At 50.1% G+C, this 19,280-nt stretch overlaps 1 protein-coding gene across 1 annotated transcript; it reads right to left on the bottom strand.

Moving 5' to 3' along the window:
- Positions 1–1,468: 1,468 nt before the first annotated feature.
- Zc3h12d (zinc finger CCCH-type containing 12D) lies at positions 1,469–18,545 on the bottom strand. Its single transcript, XM_051206014.1, has 5 exons — positions 18,194–18,545; positions 10,647–10,786; positions 7,354–7,588; positions 3,941–4,047; positions 1,469–3,161 (listed from the first exon to the last, which is right to left on the bottom strand). Exons 1-5 carry the CDS (start codon positions 18,505–18,507, stop codon positions 2,356–2,358), a joined length of 1,602 nt encoding a protein of 533 aa, XP_051061971.1. The 5' UTR covers positions 18,508–18,545; the 3' UTR covers positions 1,469–2,355.
- Positions 18,546–19,280: the final 735 nt, after the last annotated feature.

Here is a 19,280-nt window from a genome sequence, read left to right as displayed (position 1 = left end):
TGCAACTAGGGATGGTCCATTTATGCCTATGGTCTATGCAATGTCGAAAAGACATACTAAGACTTTGGAATTTTCCAAAGGTGATCATACCTGAGATGTGCTGCCCACCCCCCCCCCTTTTTTTTTCCTCCCCCTGTACCTGTCTTAATCACGGTGAACCAAGTAAAATAGCTTTACAGCTTACTAAAACTCAAACTTGTCCTCAGAGGAAGCAGTTTAAACATTTCTAACTATAAATTTGCAATGCATTGATTAGCAGCAGGGGACAGGTCCAGGGAATCAAACAGTGGCTCTAACAGGTAAGCCTGTCTTGTGGAAAGGAAACACACACACACACACACACACACACACACACACACACACACACTCAAAGGGGGGGGGACCCAGATGATCTAGAAGAGCAGACCCTCTTCAGGACAGGGGCCTCAAAGATTAAAAAGCAACACATTGGAATCAGTGTCTGCTTTGATGAGGAACAAATCCCCAAGAAGCCATGCTAAGAATGTGGTTTTAAAAGAGGGAGGACTTACAGGAAGCCATATGGCTGCCCCGGTGCCAAGGCGTCAAGTTTACCATGAATGCCACAGCAGCATTCTCCCCGAGGCATACCTTCGCTGTGCCAACAATGAACACAGTCTCTTAAGGAAGTGGCGTTTCCCCAGTGCACCTACCACACTAAAGGGACTGGGAGGCTTTGGCAAACAGATTCTATTGGCAGGCTCTTCATAATCTCCCTGGCCAGCTGAAATACCAAGTCCCTCGTGAACAAATGAGGTAGAAACCTGGCAGGCTACCATTGAACCAAAACACGTGGGTGATGGCTAGAGATGCCCGCATCCCTAAGAATGCTGGTCCATGCTCCTGCATCACTCTCCTTTCTTGTCCCTTGCAAATGAGTCTCTTCTCCCCCAAACCCCAGAGCCAATGTTGTTAGTACTCAGGCATCTGAACTGGCCCGCCCTTGGGGTCCTGACAGGATGCGCCCTCAGCTGCAGCCACTAAGAGCACCAGCTGTGCACGTTCACTGTGTTCCCTTTTAAAAGGGCCCTGCCCACCTCCCAACCTCCTCCCCCCTCTCTTTCTCTTCCTCACTCCACCCCCTTCCATCTCTCCTGCTGTTTCTGTTCCCTGAGGCCAGTCTCTCCCCTCCTTTCCCATTTTTAGGATTCCTTTCCCTAATTAAAAACAAAACAAAACAAAAACCAAACAAAAAACAAACTCTGCTTGAATGGCATCATTCTCTCATGTAGCTTATCTTAAATTACAACAAAAGTTGTCTAGAAGACACAGCTAAGGAAAAGTTACAATGACTTCCACCAGAATCCAACTCTATGCCTACCCACCTGGAGGTTGTTTTGTTGTGTTTTTTGAGGGGGTGGTGGGTAGATTGGAAGTAGAAGGGTAGAAGTTTGTTTTTTAGATTCACCATGCTGGAAGGCTCATTTAAAAAAAAAAAAAAAAAAAAAAAAAAACAAGCTGTCCATGGTGGCGCTCATCTTTGATCCCAGCACTTAGGAGGCAGAAGTAGATGGATCTCTGTAAGCTCAAGGCCGGCCTGGTCTACAGAGTGAGTTCCAGGACAGACAGGGATACAGGGCTACACAGAGAGACTCTGTCTTGATAAAACAAAACAAAACAGCTGCTCCTTGAGCAAGGCTCTCTCTCTCTCTCTCTCTCTCTCTCTCTCTCTCTCTCTGTCTGTGTGTGTGTGTGTGTGTGTGAGAGAGAGAGAGATGTTTGAGTGGTATTGCATATATGTACAAAAGGAGTGAGCGGCTGGTGAGAATCAATTATCCCTGGGGCACCCCCAACACCTCACAGCCCCACAGTAAATATTTACAGAAGGCTGGGTTCCCACATAAGTGAGATTAGCAATGGTGACATGAAAACTCCCGGCATCAACTCCTTCCTTCCCACGTCACCTGAACGCATTTTAAAACATTACTTGATGCCACAAAAGACAAGCATGACCCACATTCTCATGGCTTCCTAGAGTCTTAAACGCGCGTGCATGTACGCACACACACACACACACACACACACACACACACAGCTTGATTACTTGGGTGTTCTCTTTGATTTGTGGTGATGGTCCACTAAAACATTTTGTGGCTGGTACTTAGAACCAGACCCGGATGTGTTGTGTACACATCAGAAATCATCCTGTCCGTTCAGCAGGCCCTGGAAGCATCATCAAGATTGTCATGGATCCACCAAGGAGGATGCGAAGCAAGTTTCCACTGACAGGGTCCGAAAACCGATGCTCACATCCAGGCTGGCAATCGTCTTGTATCCCACCTATCCAAGCTGCAAGTAAAGCCTCGTCCACTCCTTCCAGTGTTGTGAACCTGTCCCTTAGGGGTCCCCCAACCGTGCACCAGTTCTTTGGGATCTCTGCTGGAGGCTGAGCAGAGCCAGGTCGGAGACTGCAGGATTGGAGGCCATCCCAGAGTCCACTGGGTCAGCTGGGAAGACGCTGTGGTAAGTAGTGCATGCGCCCCCACCACTGGCTGCTGGCTGTGCTGACCCCCAAGGTCCTCTAAAGGTGTCCTCGCCCCAAGCAGACTCGGCCCAGGCCGAGTGACTCTGATAAAGGTAAGAGCTGGGCAGGAGTGTCCACAGATCTTCCCGAGGTCTGCGCTGGAGAGCCAAGTCACTGTGCGTATCCCTGGAACCGTGTCCATCTGGCGGCTGGACCTGCGGACAGGATGGGAACCCAAGGTCATCCGAGGAGAGCGGGCTGTTCGCAGTCCCGAGGCATCGCAGACTTGGTGACCTTGTGGTGGCAGTGCTACCCTCGCAAGGGGATGACAAGGCCCAGGATGTGGGGCCATCCGTGGACATCCAGTCGGGCTCGTGCGTCCGGGACGCGATGCCCCTGGCCCTGGTTTCATTGAAAGTCAGCCGCGAGAAGCTCCGGCTCAGGGAGGCCAGGGGCTCTGGCTGCTGAGCTGGTGGAAAGCTGTGCGTGCTGGGCTCCCGGGGAAGAGGCCAGACTGCTGCCTGGCTGCTCTGGACACTCAGTGGACGCTGCTCCTCCGCGCCACCGCCCGGCCAGGCCCGCGTCTTAGCGCGGAGTTCGTCGGCCACTGGCAGCTGCGTGTGGTGTGACCTCTCCGGGTGGTAGAATCTGCACTTGACCCCATAGGTGCATTTCTTGCCTAGAAGCGGGTCAGGGCAAAGAGGGCACGGGATGAGACCTAGGGTGAGCAAAGGCTTGTGATATCTGACCCCATGCCCTTCCCCTGGCTGCTGACTCTCCTGCCTTCCGGCCACAGATCTGGAAGGTGAGCCAGGTGGCAAGCATTCTGGGATGGATGGGTGCTCAGAGCTCGGTGCAAGGCCAGCCGAGTAAGTATCCATCCAGGAACTAGCTTTGAGAAGAGTCTGAGGCCAAGCTGGATCTGGTCACCCTTAGCTTCCCCCGCCCCTGGGCCCCTGGGACCCTGAGGACGGAGCCTGCAGTAGGGGTGCAAGACCATGCCCTTGGCAATGCCTCAGTTTTCACTAATGGCCACATCAGTCCCTGCACTATACCTGTTCTAACCAGGGCCAACAAACAACCAAACATGTGGCCATCTAAAAGCCAACAGTTCACAGGGTGAACCTTCACAATCTGGGCCAGCCTGTAAGGAGAGTTGCGTGATTCTAACAAGAAATGTAGAAGCTGAGAACAAGAGCTGGGGATGAGTGGTCTGCCTCCCTCTGGATGTGGCTCTACCTCCAGCCCTCATGGGTGTCAATCCTTAGAGTAACCTTTTGGCAAGGGGCAGTCCAGAAATGCAAGGCTTCTCTCCAGGGTCAGCTAGCTGGTTGAGGGCAGAGCCTGCTTGGGCAGGAACTCTGGTTACTGACTGTCAGGCTAGTGGATTTCCCACTGTGCCCTATGTTGCTTGTACCAGTTCCAAAGCAGGACACAGGACGCCTGGCTGCTACCCACCATAGGGACAGTGCTGCCAGGATGGCTCTGGGGGCCTTGGCTTCTTGCTTAGGAAATTGCTCAGGGTTGGTCCACGGCGGCCCAGGGGGTCATCAGGAGGCATGAACCTGAAAAATAACCGTAGAGGGGCCACTTCAAGAGCGAAGAGGACTTGCCACTGGTACCTATATGGAAGCTCAGAAGAGAACGCCAGATGACACGGGCCGTGTACCCAAGAAGGTACATGTACCACAGCACAAAGCACAACCCTCCCTTGGCACCAGCCTCTCCCAATGTGGTGCTGGCCAGTAGGTTCAAAATCACCTCACAGCCTGTTACACAAACACAGCCTGAAGATTCATTCTGTCCCTGTCAGGGCAGAATTGGACTTTATTTTTCTTCCAGGAATTTATATATTAACAACTTCTATGCAGGAAAAGAAAAAAATATAATTACTGGGCTCTCCACCCCTTTCCCATCACCCTCACAAGAGCCTGAGAAAGCCCACAGCATTAACACCTTGCGGGAGGCTTGGGAATTGTGCAAACGCCTTAGAGGCTTAGGTCTAGTGATGGTTCAAGTGAACTGTCAACTTGACCGGCACGCTTGTGAGGGGGTATCCCTGAGTTGGGAGCCTAGACTGTGTAAAAAGGGGACAAGGTGCACTGGGCCTACGCATTCATTACTCATTCGTCTCTCTCTGCTTCTTGACTGCAGGAGCAATGTGGCCAGCTGGCTTGCTCGCCATGATGGGCTGTAACCCCAAACCATGAATCAAAATCCACCCTTAAGTTGTTTTTATCAGGGTATTTTATCGAAGCAAGAGACTGAGAAACCAAGACAGGTCCCTTCCACCATGCCTCTCTGCTCCAGCATGTGCAAGTGAAGGGTCACTATTGAAAGTCTAAAACCCCAGCAGGTGAGTCTGATGGAGAAGGACACTCCTGCATACAGCACCTCCGCCAGACTCAGCCCTACCCTTTGCAAACTCTGGGTGTGGATGAAACTCGGGGCTTGGCCTTAGCTTCTGGGGTTGCCCTCTCTCTGCACACATGATCCTCTGATGCCAGTCTGCCTACTCCCCACCCCCACCCCAGGCTCAGCGTCCCAACAGAAGGGAGTGAGTGTTCAATGTTCAGGGCATTGGTCACCTAGACCTGTAATCCCACAATTAGGGAAGCTGAGGCCAGGCGGTTACAAGTTCAACCCAGCCTGACTAACTTAGTGAGACCATAACTCAAAATAAAATTTACAAATAAGGGTTGCCTCTGCTAGAGGGTGTGCCAAAGATAGGCACAAAATCTTGGTTCATTCTCACATAAACAACATGCTTCTGAAAAACAATAAAAACAAGAAAATAAAATTTAAAAAAAAAAAAACCCTCCCATTTACTAAGATCCTGCGTTTCCAATAAATCCTTTAGGTCCCAGGAGCCCCTTCCAGTCCACCCAAAAGTCTCAGAGGAAGGCTAAATGGGGAGAAGAGCTGTCTTTGCCCATCACTGTTACCCACAAGTTGAGTGAGTCCCACCCAGCAGAGAGCTGAGTGATCCCTGACCCAGTGTGGACTCCAGGGCTCAGCTCCAGCCACACAGCTGGCTTCTCCCAGAGTTGGGACCTGACCAAGAATCTGAGGAGCCGCCCACTGCCGTCATTAAAACTTCTCAAGGGCATTCCCTCCCTCTCTCCCGGGAGTAAGAGGGCCCTGTGGACGTGGCCTGAGCACTGAGGCAGGCGTCTTCACTCACAGGCAGTCAGGTCCTGCCTTCTGACCCTCCACCCCCACAGCAGAGGGACGGACGTTACAAGGACTTGGCCAGGGCCTCTGCTTGTCACCAGGCCAGAGGCAGCCATGACCTGTCAGCCCTCAGCAAGGATTTTTGGAACCTGGTTTACCGACTTGCCAGATTCATCCAGACCCAAGCTGGACAGAGAAAGCCCATGAATCTGGAAACGACCGCAGGGTTACTGGAGGGACAGTTGCTGAAGCATCTGTCTTGGGTTCAGAAGGAACAGGTGGCATTGGGGAGGTACGTCCCCAGGAATAACTGTGACCCCTTATAGGAGACGACAGTGTTCTCTCATCTTCACACCACGCCAGTAGGCAGGACTTCTGAGGAAAGCTCGTTTAAGGACCAGAGCCTCAGTGCGTTCTGTTGCTCTACACCAACTCCCTGACTTTAGGGTCAGGCATCCCTGTAGTGCCCTTCTCTCCTCTCCACTTTGCTTGGATCATAGTCCTGTGTTCACTCTTTTGCACACTCATCCTCTCCTGTATCACTCGTGAGTGTGTGTCGACTCTGTGCCAAGCATGCTGGGAACATGGCGGCACAATGGGCAATCTGTGTCATCACAGAGTCAAAGACCTCATCTCAAACCATGGGCCAGAAGGCCAGTGAGAGTTCTCAGAGCGGGAGTTGATGGATTGTCATCTGGGACAGAAACCAAAGGGCTGGGGCTGTAGCCCCGTTGGTAGAATATTTGTCTGGGATACACAAAGCCCTGGGTTGGTTTGATCCTCGGCATGCTATAAACTGGCATGGCGGCCCACTTCTGTAATTGTTAACACTTACAAGATGGAGGCAGGAGGACCAGAAGCTCAAGGTGATCCTTTACTACATGAGTTTGAGGCCAGTCTGGGATATATCTCAATCGGTATTTTTTTTAAAGATGTATTTGTATTATTTTTAATTATGTGTAGGAATGTATGTCTTCATGTGGGTCTGAATGTCAATGCAGGTGCCGGAGGTATTGGGTTCCGTGGAGCTGGAGTAGAGATGGTTGTGAGCTGGCCCACATGGGTGCTGTGAACCAAACTCTGGCCCACTGGAAGAGCAGCAGGAAGTGCCCTTCACCGGTGAGCCGTCTTCCCAGCTGCACTCAGCACTTTTTAAAAAAGGACAAAAACTTGAAAGGAAATTCAACAAAGTTGAAATCCCCCCCTCCATGATAATGTTTTCCTAATTTTAATTTTTAGATTTATTTTTATTTTATGTATACGAGTGTTGTGTGTGTGTGTGTGTGTGTGTGTGTGTGTGTATACACATGCACGTGCACCACATGTATGTCTAGTACCTATGGAACCAGAAGAGGGCATTGGATCCCCTAGAACTGCGGTTCTGAGTGGCTGCGAGCCACCACACCAGTGCTGGGACCCAAGCTTGGGTCCTCTGCGACAGCATCCAGTGCCCTTAACCCCCGAGCCATCTCTCCAGCCACACTCTGCATGATGACTATCTTACGGCTTTTACTTGAACAGGAAATGAGGTTTCTGGTGTGCGCTAAACACACTGCTGGCCCACCTGTTGGGCAACCTTGCAGGGAGACGGTTTAATTGCCCGTGAGAACCAACCATGGGCAGGATGGCCTTCAGGGAAGCCAGCCACAAAAGAGAGGACATGTGAGGGCCAGGGCCAGCGGGCTTCCATCCCTTACCTGTCATTTACAAAGGAGAACATGAGGAGTCGCTGCTCGATGAACCATTTCCACTCCGGGTTTTCATTCTGCAGGTCCCGGTAGTTGTCGTTGGAGACAATGATGCCATCCTTCTCAAAGGCCACCTTCACGATGTAGCGGTCATCGTAGCAGACCACCCGCTTGCCGTTGACCTTGCGGGATGGGGTATACACCAACACAGCTTGCCGTTCCAGCTCCTCCAGCACGTGCTGTTCTGAGGCCACGGGTAGAGACTTGAGTCAGGGCTACCAAGAAGGGCCGGCCTCCCGACCCCCTCCCAAACCATCCCCGCTGCAGCCAGTCAGACCCGAGCAGAACAAAGGGGACTATTACTGTTTAGACGGTTTCTCCCTATAAAGTCTAGACCGGCCTCAACTTAACAACCCCCCCCCCCCCCGTCTCCTACGTGTTGGGATTGTCGCTTGTGCCACCAAGGCTGACTTACTCCTTCATGCCCTCATCCCCGGCATCGGGAGGTAAAAGAGGAAGGAACAGGAGTATGAGGTTGCATGAGCCCTTGCCTCAAACAACACAAAAAAACCACACAAGTACATAGTAGACCTGCAATAAAAAGAGCCCTGAACTTCGAGAAGGAGGCGCGCCATGCCTTGGAAAGTCCCTGCTGCCCATCCCAGTCCAAAAGTGTCACTTCCCCTTAAGATAGCCTGTTATAAAAACAGTGTTGACGGTCCCCCCTTGCTTTTATTTTCACGGGCACACATGTGAGGGCCATTTTCGATATGGCTCTGCCTCAGACTTCACCCAGTGAACAGTCCCCACCCACGCTCCTACACCGACTTCTTTGTCCAGTTACCATAAGGTGACACGCTCCAGCCGTGCCCACATGTTCGCCAAGGGAGCCTCTGGCATGTACATCCAGGGAACCCCCGGGGCAGATCTCCAAAATATTTTTACGGCCTGCCAGACATAACACGGTCCCGTCCCTTACATGGGTTTATTTTGCATTTATTTCTGGCTAGTTATGAGATTGAGCATCTTTGCCTATGTTTACTGCCCGCTTAGAGTTTTCTTCTATAAATGGCTTATTTATGAACTAGCTCATCTTTCCGTGGGTTCTTGTCCTTGCTTCGATAAGTTGGAGATGAACCCCTTCATCGTTAAAGTGTAAGGTATAGGGGGCTGGGGAATGTGACCGGGTTGGTGAGTACCTTTATATCATTTATGCAAGAAGCCTGGAGTTCAACCCCATCACTGAATGAAATGGGCCTGTGATTCCCACACTTAGCACTGGAAGCAGAGGCGGCAGGACAGATGTCCAAGAAGGCAGAGCATACAATAGTCTAGACCCATCTCTCTTGTGCTCTCGGGTCTGGCTTTTGGGTTTGTTGTTGTGTTTGTTTGTTTGTTTGGGGTCACAGCTGCGATTGTTATTACCATCGCCGCCTCCGTCCCTGCAGTGACAGTTTCAAGGATAGCCCTCTCCCAAACTGTAAATACTGCAAGCACGGTAGATAAACTATAAACTATCAGGTGAAGTGGCTGAAGCCTTAGCCACCCCAGACACACTCAATAATCTAGTACAAATTGGCATTTTAAAACTAAATCTACAAACTAGCCTCCTACAGAAACAATTGGATTTGTTGTGAGAGGCCCATATGGCTTCTTGTTCTCTCTCTTTCACACATGTCTGTGTTACATCCGCTAAAGTTGAGAATGCATCAGTTGTAGTTACTTTTCTCCAGGGGTCCTGGAGTAACCAGTTTTTAAATTATACACTTGCTTTAGCCATGCAGATCATTAACATCAATGAAACCCGAGTACCACCTACCAGTGCAGAAGACCTTTTACAAGGACTTCAACTTGCTGGCAGATTAGTTAGAGAATGGGCAAGCTCTCTCTCACTGGGGCTCATAGCCCTTGCCCTTGGGGCTATCTGCCTGATCTGCCTACACCGCCACAGCATTAGACAAGCCCAAGCCAACTTTCAAACAAGACAGAGTCTACTGTCTTTAGCTCAAGAGAGTGCCTCTGCCCAGGTATGGCTGAACTTACAGATGAACTAATCACCAGAGACGGGTAAGGCCGAAGGGGGCAAATTTTCAACCTAAGAAAGGAAGGTTATGGGCCTGGGTGACCTCTCCCATCATGGGTAAGGAATTATGCTGGCGTCCTCTGATGCCTCAGACAAGTGTCAGTTTATATTAAAAGAAAGGGGGACCCGTAGGGCCCTGCATGGACCCCCGGGGCACCTTGAGCAAGCCTGAGCTGTTGGCTGGGATATTCTGCAGTCTTGGCTGGAACATCTTTCCCAGAGTTGTTATCGGTACTCTTCCTGATTTGCTAACACACATCTGCTGGGGAGGAACTAAGCCTGAGAACTTACATTCTTGACCCTGGATTGTTTTCCACTGTGCTGTGAGTCAGTATATAAGTCCGCTCCTTCCCCTCAACAAACGGCATTCCTGTTGCAAATGACCCACTGTCTTGTCTCTTATTTAAATCTCTAGGCTCTACAGTAGGGAGGACCTGAGAGGATCTGGGAGAATTGAGAGGATCTGGAAGGATCTGGGGGGATCTAGGGGAGGGGAAAATGTGATCAAAATGTATTTCATGGAAAATATTTTTTTTCAAATAAAAAAAGAAAATGGGCTGGGAACTAAAACTTGGCTCAGTGGTTAAGCACACCAGATGTACTTGCCAAGGACCACAGTTCATTCCAGCACCCAGTTTGGGTGACTCAAACCATTAGTAACTGCAGCTCCAGTAATTCAACACCCTCTTCAAGCTTCTGAGGGTACGCGTGCGCGCGCACACACACACACACACACAGCACTGAAAGAAAACAAAAACACTAAAAATAACATATGGGTCTCTACTCCCATTCATTTCTTTAAATGAAGAAATTGAAGGGGTATTTTTCAAATACCTGACAGAATGTCTCCCTGCCTGCCCATTTACTATTAGGTGTAAAGTGCTGATTCAATCTTCAGAGGGTTAAATGTTGTAAGACACAATTGCTTCATACTCTAAATCGTTCACAACAAATGGGAAAGCCATGTGCTTATCTGTAAGTGAGCAAGTAAGAGTTATAGAGTACGTGTCTATTTTATAAGTTTCCATGGCATTTCCACTCCAAGGAAGGCCGGGAGCTAGCATGTTAAGTGTTCATAGTCCGGCTGAACTATGAACTCACGGAACTCAAACCAGTACTGATCAGGAAGATGACCACCATGGTGGGTGACACTTCCACAGGACAGTTTGTGGTATACCTCTGATGGGGTGTCACCACCCCAGAACAGTGCACAGCATACCTCTGATAGGGGTATCCGATCTTGAGGGTTCTTTCCTCCAAGATGGAACAAAAACCTTGATGTAGGTGTGGCCTCTGTCTCTGAACCAATCCACAGCCAGACGAATTCCCCGGCAAGAGAAGGCTTCCTTATTCCCATGGCTACAATGGAAGGCAAAGACAGAGGACAAACAAAGAGGGACTTTCTCTGGGCCACAGCCTAAAGCTGAGAGGGAACTGAGCAAGGGGACTCTTAAACACAGTACACTCTTCCCGCAGATGACAGCTGCAGGCAGCTTTCGAGGAGGGGGCTGTGGCACTCAGGCTCCCCTGGGTGGGAGGGAGGGGGCATATTACAAGGGATAATTGAACTGTCCACTCTTTTGCTGAAGAGAGTAAGAGCCAACATCTAAGAAAAAAAATAAAATAAAATATCGTAAAATAGACAAGGTCAGCCACCTGCAGAATTGCATGTCCTCTGAGAAATGCTTGCACCAGCTCTGCAGTGGGAGTGTTCTATGTGACAGAGGACTTCGGGCCTTGAGACATGTGTATACACTTATGTGCACATGCCAACAATTAATGAAAAAGAGGCCATGGTTTTAAAAAAGAGGTTTTTATTCTTTCACCGAGGCCACTTCTTAGGTCAAATATCAACTGAGAAGGGCTCTGTTTTTCTTTTTTAGATTATCTTCCATGTAAATTTTTCTCTTAATATGTAATACTGAAAAAAAAATCTATTTCAGTAAATCCTTCCTAGCCATAAAAAGGCCAGCAGGGTTGGCAACATGAGTTCCTCAATTTGGAAGCAAACAACCATTTTTATGTTGATGGGTTTACTCAATCTTTTTCCAGTAGTAATTGCGACATCGATGCATCTTATAAGACCTCTTAAGAATCAGCATCCTAACTGGGCAGTAGTGGTGCACACCTTTAGTCCCAGTACTCGGGAGGCAGAGGCAGGTAGAACTCTGTGAGTTCCAGCCCAGCCTGGTCTACAGAGTGAGTTCCAGGACAGGCTCCAAAGTTACAGAGAACCCCTGTCTTGAAAAACAAAACAAACCAACAAAAAAGTAATCATCATCCTATCCAGGCCTTGTGGTATACATCTTTAATCCCAGTACTTAGAGGCAAAGGAAAGTGGATCTCTGTGAGTTCTGGGCCAGCCTGGACTACATTATGACTTCCAGACCCTCCAGGGAAACATAATGAGACCCTGTCTCAAGGGGAAAAAATCATCTTCCTTAAGCAGGGAATGATGGCACATTCCTTTAATTCTTGTATCTTGGAGGTAGAAACAAGAAGATCAAAAGTCTAAGGTCATTTTTGGCTGTACACTGAGGCTAGCCTGGGCTACACAAGACCTCGATATGGAAGAAAGGGTGTGGGAAGCCATCTTCCTTTGTGTTAGAGGGATGAGAGTTGTGGATGGGTTTTAGCTTCGAAGTAGATACAAGAATATGTTGGACACCCGTGTGTGATCCAAAAAATTTAGCTGGCCCATAGAGGACAGTGAGTTGGGCATGAGGCATAAGGTATGATGCTGTAGGGGTCATCAAACAGGGGTCAGTGGTTAGGCCTGAGCTGCTGCTACTGTTAAGTAAATGAGAACAGAAAGTAGACTTGGGAACATTTAGAAGGTGCCAGAACCCAGTCTCTGGATGTGGAAGTGACAGAGAAGAAGGTATTAGAACTTCCAAGTTCCTTGTGTGAATGCATGGAGGAAACTCTGGAGGGGCTGACTGGGGGAGAAAAAACATTCATAAGGTTGGCATTGGATGTAGAGTGACTTGGAGAAAGCTTTGTGACTTAATCGGACAGCAGAGAAATCTGAGTGGTAAAGTTCGTAGGTCACCCTTGCCTAAGCAAGAGTTGAAACTGAAGCATGGACAGAACTACTCAACTGACAGAAAAAAGGAAGTTTGAGGTCTTGAGGCTGGCCTGGAATGAGTCTGGGATGCAGCCTCTGGTTTTAGGCAGGGCTGGGGGGGAGGGGTCTCTTACAAAAGAGACGGGAAAGAGCTCTCCAAGGGACAGGGAAGAAAGCAGTCAGATGCCCTGCTTTCTGGAAGCCAGGGAAAGGGGCCTGGGGACTGGCAAACCCAAAGGCTTCATTTGGACTCGCCCAGTCTGGGTCACTAGTGCTGGAGACAGAGACAAGTGGCTGGATCTGGGACGCTGTGCAGACAAAGTCAACAGGCTGAGCCATGGATGAGATGGAGCCTGACCTCCAGACTAGACCATTTTCTGTTCCTTGATTCTCGGCCTCTGGTTTTCCCCCCAGCTGTTTATTCAACCACACAGCTTCCTGGATACCATCAGTGAGGGTGTAGCAGCTGTTTCTGTCCACTCCTTGCATTTACTCCTCTCCCTTCTCTTTGCGGTCTCGGCTGAATCCTTGCTTCCTCGGGAGGAGCACCCCTCGACTTAGTAGACTCCATCACACAGACACTTGCTAGCTTTAAGAACATTCACCCAGCCAGACAGGGTCGTACACACTTGTAATCTCAGCACTCAGAGAGCTGAGGCAGAATTGCCTGGAGTTGGGGGGCTAGCCTGGCTGCTTACAAATAAGCCCTTGTCAAAACAGAAAACAAAGTACACACACACACACACACACACACACAGGAGGGGACCTCATGACCACCAATATCCTAGTGACTGTGGTCCCTGGTAAGCTTGAAGCTGGCCTTGTCCAATAGTGAGTTTCAGGCCAGCCTAGACTACAAAGATCTTTTCTCTAAAGATTCAAAGTGCCGGGCCTAAGGTCATCACTGTGTTGGCACAGTGTTTGCCCAGCTTGCCCAAGCCCTGGCATCAGGTAAGTTAGATATGGTGGTATGTGGCTGTAATTTCAACACTCAGGAACTGGAGGCAGGACAATCAGGAGGTCAAAGTCATCTATGGCTACATTGTGAGTCTGGGGATAGCCTGGTCTATGTAAGACCTGGTCTTAAAACAGAAAGAAGGGCTTCAGAGTCTCTTTTGGGGGAATGGGGACTGTCAGAGAGTCTTCGAGCCCATTTTAATAACGGTAGAGTATTACTCGCTGAGTCGTGCGGGTCATTTCATCCTCTTATTACCCCCTTGAGGAGGTGGCTCCCACCCCATCCTACCCTTGTGGAACCCAAAGCAAGGAAACATGCCCGTTCTCTAGTCTGGTGGTAAGTGTACAGGTCTAACTGTCACTACAAGCCCTTCCTTCCCTTCCCCCAAACCCCCAAGCCCTGAGAGTGAGTCCTCCCGCTTGGAGGTCTGGCCATGGGGAGGACTGACAGACACTAGGAACCAGCCACCATGAGGACTGCCATTCACACAAACCAGACAATAGAATTGTACACACTGCGTTCTAACTAGTGTCCAAGGAGTCCTTGTAGAAGTCGGGGGGGGGGTCACAGGATGACCCCTGGGGTACAAGTTCATGGTCATGGGGTGGAATGACCCCCATAGGGTTCCGCTACAAGGACAGATGGCCCTCCTTAGACATTCTGTGTGGACACAGGGCAGGTGGCTTGGTGCATTATCTGTAACTTCTCATTGTATGTCAGTGGTCCCTTAGGCTTTGGGGATCACAGATCCTTTCGTTATTTATTAAAATATACACACCTTCTCTGCAGAGAAGCGGCCATGTGTGCAAATATGCTATACTGCCTGCCATTTCAAGCTGTCAGTGGCTTTGAAAGTAAAGATCCTGTCATACAGGAAACGTTAGAAAATGGGCTCTGCCTTAGGGCTTCCAAAAAGTAACTCAGGTCTGTGGACACCTGGATTTTAAACCCAAAAGCTCCGTTCAGACTTCTGTCCCCTCCCCCCAGAAACAAAAGCACACGAAGACATGTTGTCTTAAGCCATCAGGTGGCAACAGGTGTTGGCCTGTGGGAAGGTAACTTCCCAATGATTGGGAGGTGGGGCGAGGGGGGTTCTAGAAGGCCCGAGCATGACAAACATTGCAGACAGTTTTGCCTTTTTACCCTTGCTAAAAACTCACAGTCTTAAAGCTGGCTGCCAAGGCGCTGTTTAGCCACTGACTCATTCCTGAGACAAAACATCAAGGTCCAACCATCAAAATTCATCATTTGGCTAATAGGTCCAGTTAGATTTACCACCTCACCCCTGCACAGACTCTGCCCCTTTCCCCTTAAAAACTCACTCCTGCAGGAGCGCCTGCCCTTACTCTGTTACTCTCTTGCTCTCTCGCTCGCTAACATGCTAGCATGCTAGCATGTTAGCATGCTTGCTTGCTGTTGCTGCAGGCTTTGCAGCCTCCCCCAACCCCACTTGTCCCTCCAGAGTAATAAATCTCCTTTGTTATCTGGGTATGTCCTGTACTGATTCTGGGGGGGGGGCTGACCTCCCTTTCTCTGGGAGAAAGCATTGCTGTCAAAAGCCAAGCTGTTGAACCCTGTAAGCAAAGGCATGGGCCACCGCAAGCTCCAGGGGTAAAGGCAGCTGTGGAAGATACTCCTGCCAATAGGAGCTACACTTCTCATATGTTAGGGGTAAAGCACATGCCTCACTGAAGCTTGAAGTCTCCCCTGCTCTGCAGGACCAGGCGGCAACCTCCAATAGGCGGCAATCTGGGATCTTATAAGCCTCAGAGAAGAGGGGGTCTCCTAAAAGCATCCTTCTGGCATTATTAAAATCCTGTGCTCAGTAGTAGAGACACCATTTTGAATTTCTGCCCTCCATTTCTTACAAAAGGGGACTCTCTGTGGGTCTGCCTGGCCCTGGGAACACAATGAGACCCTGTCAACAATGAGACTCCCACTGGAGGGGACAGTAGAGGAACAGGAATGGACACACACCCACTCCGTGCTCTTAGAAATGAATTAACATCCACAGTCAAAGGACCATTATATAATTTGTGCTTTTCCCTGGGCATCCAGCGGGCAAAGAGGTGTGTGTGTGTGTGTGTGTGTGTGTGTGTGTGTGTGTGTGAGACAGAAAGTATATGAAAACGCTTAGACCTTGACACATTGTTTGCTGTAAGTCTGTGTAATGGTTTCCATTTGCAACCCACACAGATTGAGCCAGGAAAGACAAAATTGATCACAGCTTGAAGTCTGGGGGTGGCAGTGGCCAATGGATTGACCTACAATAGTCATCTACAAATAGAGGATGCGGTTTCAGTTTGAATTCCAGGCTGCACAGAGCCCCATCCACACACACCGTCACCGTGAGCACCCAAGCATCTCTGACCCCCAAAGAAAAGACACCATCCTGAAGCGGCCTTTTTGCCCTGGGACCATTCGCTGCTTTCGCATATGATCCTGGGCTTTGATTTGTGCAGTGACAACTTACGTTCAAACCCTGGCCCAATTGCTGCCCAGGGAGCTTTGTCCGGATCCAGGATCCCACAGGGGCCAGGCACCTCTTCCCTCCACACTTTCTGGAGTTGTTGGAGCACATTGAACTCACTATTTTGAATTTATTTACATTTATTGATTGGTGGGGTCACGCGGGAGAAGATCAGAGGACAATTAACATGAGTTCCCATCTCTCTTTCCTCTGCGGGCGTGAGTCCCAGGGAGGGAACATGAGTCATCAGATTTGCCAGCAAGTGCCTTTACCGGCTGAGCCATCTCACTGGCTGTTGTATTGTTGCAAGCCCCTGTCCGATCTAGTTTGCTGTCAACTTGACATAAGTTAGAGTAGCGCCAGCCCTGGACAAGGTGGTCCTGGGGTGTAAACAATCAGGCCAGTAAACAGCATAATTTTTGACCTCTGTTTCAGTTCCTGTCTCCAGGTCCCTGGCCTGACTTTCTACCTTGGCTTCCCTTGGTGATAACCTGGAACCTGGAAGCCAACGAAACCGTTTCCTCCCCAAGTTAATCTTGGTTATGGTGTTTTCATCTCAACAACAGGACACCCAAGAGAGCAAGAGGTTTCCCATCTGCTGCCAAAAGAGGGCGTATGTGAGACAGTGAGAGAGACCGCCTAACAGCTTAAGTCCCAGGGAGAAGCCGGGCTCCACCATCCCTTGACCCAGTCTCCATAGGCAAAGCTAGCAGGTGAAAAACGGAGCAGATGGGAACAGCGCCGAGGCTGGGCCACACTGGGCTGGACCATTCCAAACTTCTGTCCTAGAATGCCAAATTCAAAGTGAGCTCAACCCCCTCTCCCTCCCTCCCCCCGCGGGAGCTTCGGATGCCTGGTGACACATTTGGAACCTGGTAACACATTTGGAGCGGCTGATAACTGCTTTTCGGAATTCCTACTCAGCTTTAAAAAGGGGAAGTATTTATAGCTGTGAATGAACAATTTCCTATGCCTCTGCCCTCTGCCCAGCTGTAACTCGGCCAAGTTTGCGCAATGCCCTCCTCACCCAGCGCTCTCAGCGTGGCAGCCTGGGAGACTGGGCCACAGCAGAGCTTTGCCAAGTCAGGCACAGTAACCACACGCACCATCACGCTGGAATCCCCAAGCACACAGAGGAGCCAAGTTACGAAGGCTGATCTAGCTCTATCTGCAGCTAAGAGTCAGAGAGGAGAGACCACAGACCGTCCTTTCAACCTTAATGGGAAGTGCAGCCTGGCCTCCCCACCAGACCCCGGCAGAGGGCTTTGAACACAACCCAAGCACTTCTCAAATTCTGGTTCTCAAGCCCTAAGGTAGAAAGTGGAGACCTACTCTGGCCTGCTCTGCAGAGAGAGGAACTGAGTACTCTTGACTTCCCAGAATAACACAGCTGGCTGCGGACAGACTCCAAGAGAGCCAGTGCCTAGCCCTGGGCTCCAGCCCATCTCTTACTTCCTTCCCTCTGAAGGCTGTGCCTCCTGTGAACATAGTCACTGACCAACTTGCTGAGTATACCACAGCAGGCACCTTTGTAGCTCAGATTCTCACAACTCCCCTCAAGGCAGGGTTGAGCCCGTGTCTGAGAACACGGGCAGCTTGCTTCATTCCCACGACAGAGGACAGGGGTGCAAAGCCTGATCGAAAATAAGTCAATAACAACAACAGAAAAGAAAGAACCCAAGAAAGTAAAATTAGGACAACTATTTGCTCTATCTCCACCCAAGCCTGGCACCAAGATGCTTTCACACCCATGTTTACAATATGCAGGTTATAGAATCAGTCTAGGTACCCGCCGCCAGAGAAGTGGATACTAAAAAGAAATGGGTATGTATACATAATGGAGCATACGTTGTAAGAATGATGATGGTGTCCATTTGCAGGAGAGCCGGTGGAATTTGAGATTCACTTTCTTGAGCATTATAAGCCAGACTGAGAAAGTCAAAGATGGCATGTATGTGGACTAGAGATTTGTGTTTGTGTATGCATTCATAAGGCAGGGGAACAGAAGAGGAGCTGTCTGTTGGGGAGGAAGGAGACCAGCAGAAGAGGAGGAGAGACAAAGGGGGTAATGGAAAGGGACTACGGGCACAGCATGTGATATACATGTATGACTATGTCATCAGAAAATCTATTATTTTGTGCAATAGTTTAAAAAAAAAAAAAAAAAAAAAAAAAAAAAAACTCCGACCAAATCACGGAGAGGAAAATGGCTCCCTGGACTTGTGAGATCTGACCCCAGCGCCCAGCAATAAAGGAAAGCAAGGACATTACCTCATGGCCACATTGCTGCCATCGATCACTATGGGTCGCAGGGAGCTGGCTGGGTCTCCACCAGCCTCTTCCAGGCCTGGTCCCAGGCCCTGCTGGGCCGAGTCCCGGATCCCGCAGCATCCCCGGGGCATCAACACCACTCCAGTGCTGTTGGCCGGATCCTCCTGGGCCCTTGGGCGGCTACCGGTCTGGATCAGCTCCCGCAGCACATCGTTGACCAATGCACTGTCACCCAGTTTGCCCAGCACCCTGACCACGTCGTCCTGGCTGTAGCCCAGTTTCTGGAAAAACTCCAGCTTGTTCCGCCGCTCCATGTCATGCCAACCTTGGCCTGCCACGGCTCCCGCCCTGCTGGCTGAGCTGCACCGGCGTGAGCTAAAAAAGAAAAGGCAGTCAGTAGTCAGGTGTTTGCTGAGCAGCAGGGCCACGGGGTGAGGAGGGCATACTGTGTGTGCTCCTCCCTCCTGGCGCTATCTGTCAGGAAATCACGCCTTGCCTGGTCCCCTTGGGGATTTTCAGTTGCCACAGATGCAATCACGCCTCTTTTACTAGCGTGTGCTCTGAGCCCTTTGGTCCCGAGTGCCCTTGCAGGGAACACTAGCCAGGGCCCAGGGTATCAGGGGCTGAGTGGGGCACCAAGCCAAGGAAACCTTTTTAGAGGTTCTCTGTTAGGAGCGAGATGGCATCCACCCAGGTTTCTGTACGGGCGTCTTTAGCACCAGTCCTCAGGGTGTCCCCGTATTTAGAGACGGAGCCTTTTAAATCAGATCCTTGGGCATATCTTCACCCTGCAATAGCTGTTCTACAAGAAGAGCCACTTTAGACCACACACACACACACACACACACACACACACACACACACCCTTAGGAGACTAAAGGGGCTGCTTAGGGAGCGAGGCCTAGGAAGGAACCAACATCACCGGCTCTTTGATCCTGAGCTTGCAGCCTCCAGAACTGGGTGACTTTCAATTGTGCCAGCCTTCATTTGCCAAGTAACAGTCCCGGCAGGCCTGGCTCACCCAGGAGAGGGCAGTCGCCGACGTGGGCCCCTCCCAGAGAGGCAAGGTTACCCCGGATTTCAGTTC

This window comes from Phodopus roborovskii, unplaced genomic scaffold (assembly GCF_943737965.1).
Source record: "Phodopus roborovskii unplaced genomic scaffold, PHOROB, whole genome shotgun sequence".
In the NCBI taxonomy this organism is placed as follows: Eukaryota; Metazoa; Chordata; class Mammalia; order Rodentia; family Cricetidae; genus Phodopus; species Phodopus roborovskii.
Note: the sequence above shows the minus strand (reverse complement) of the source record. Positions and strands in the feature narration are given on the sequence as shown.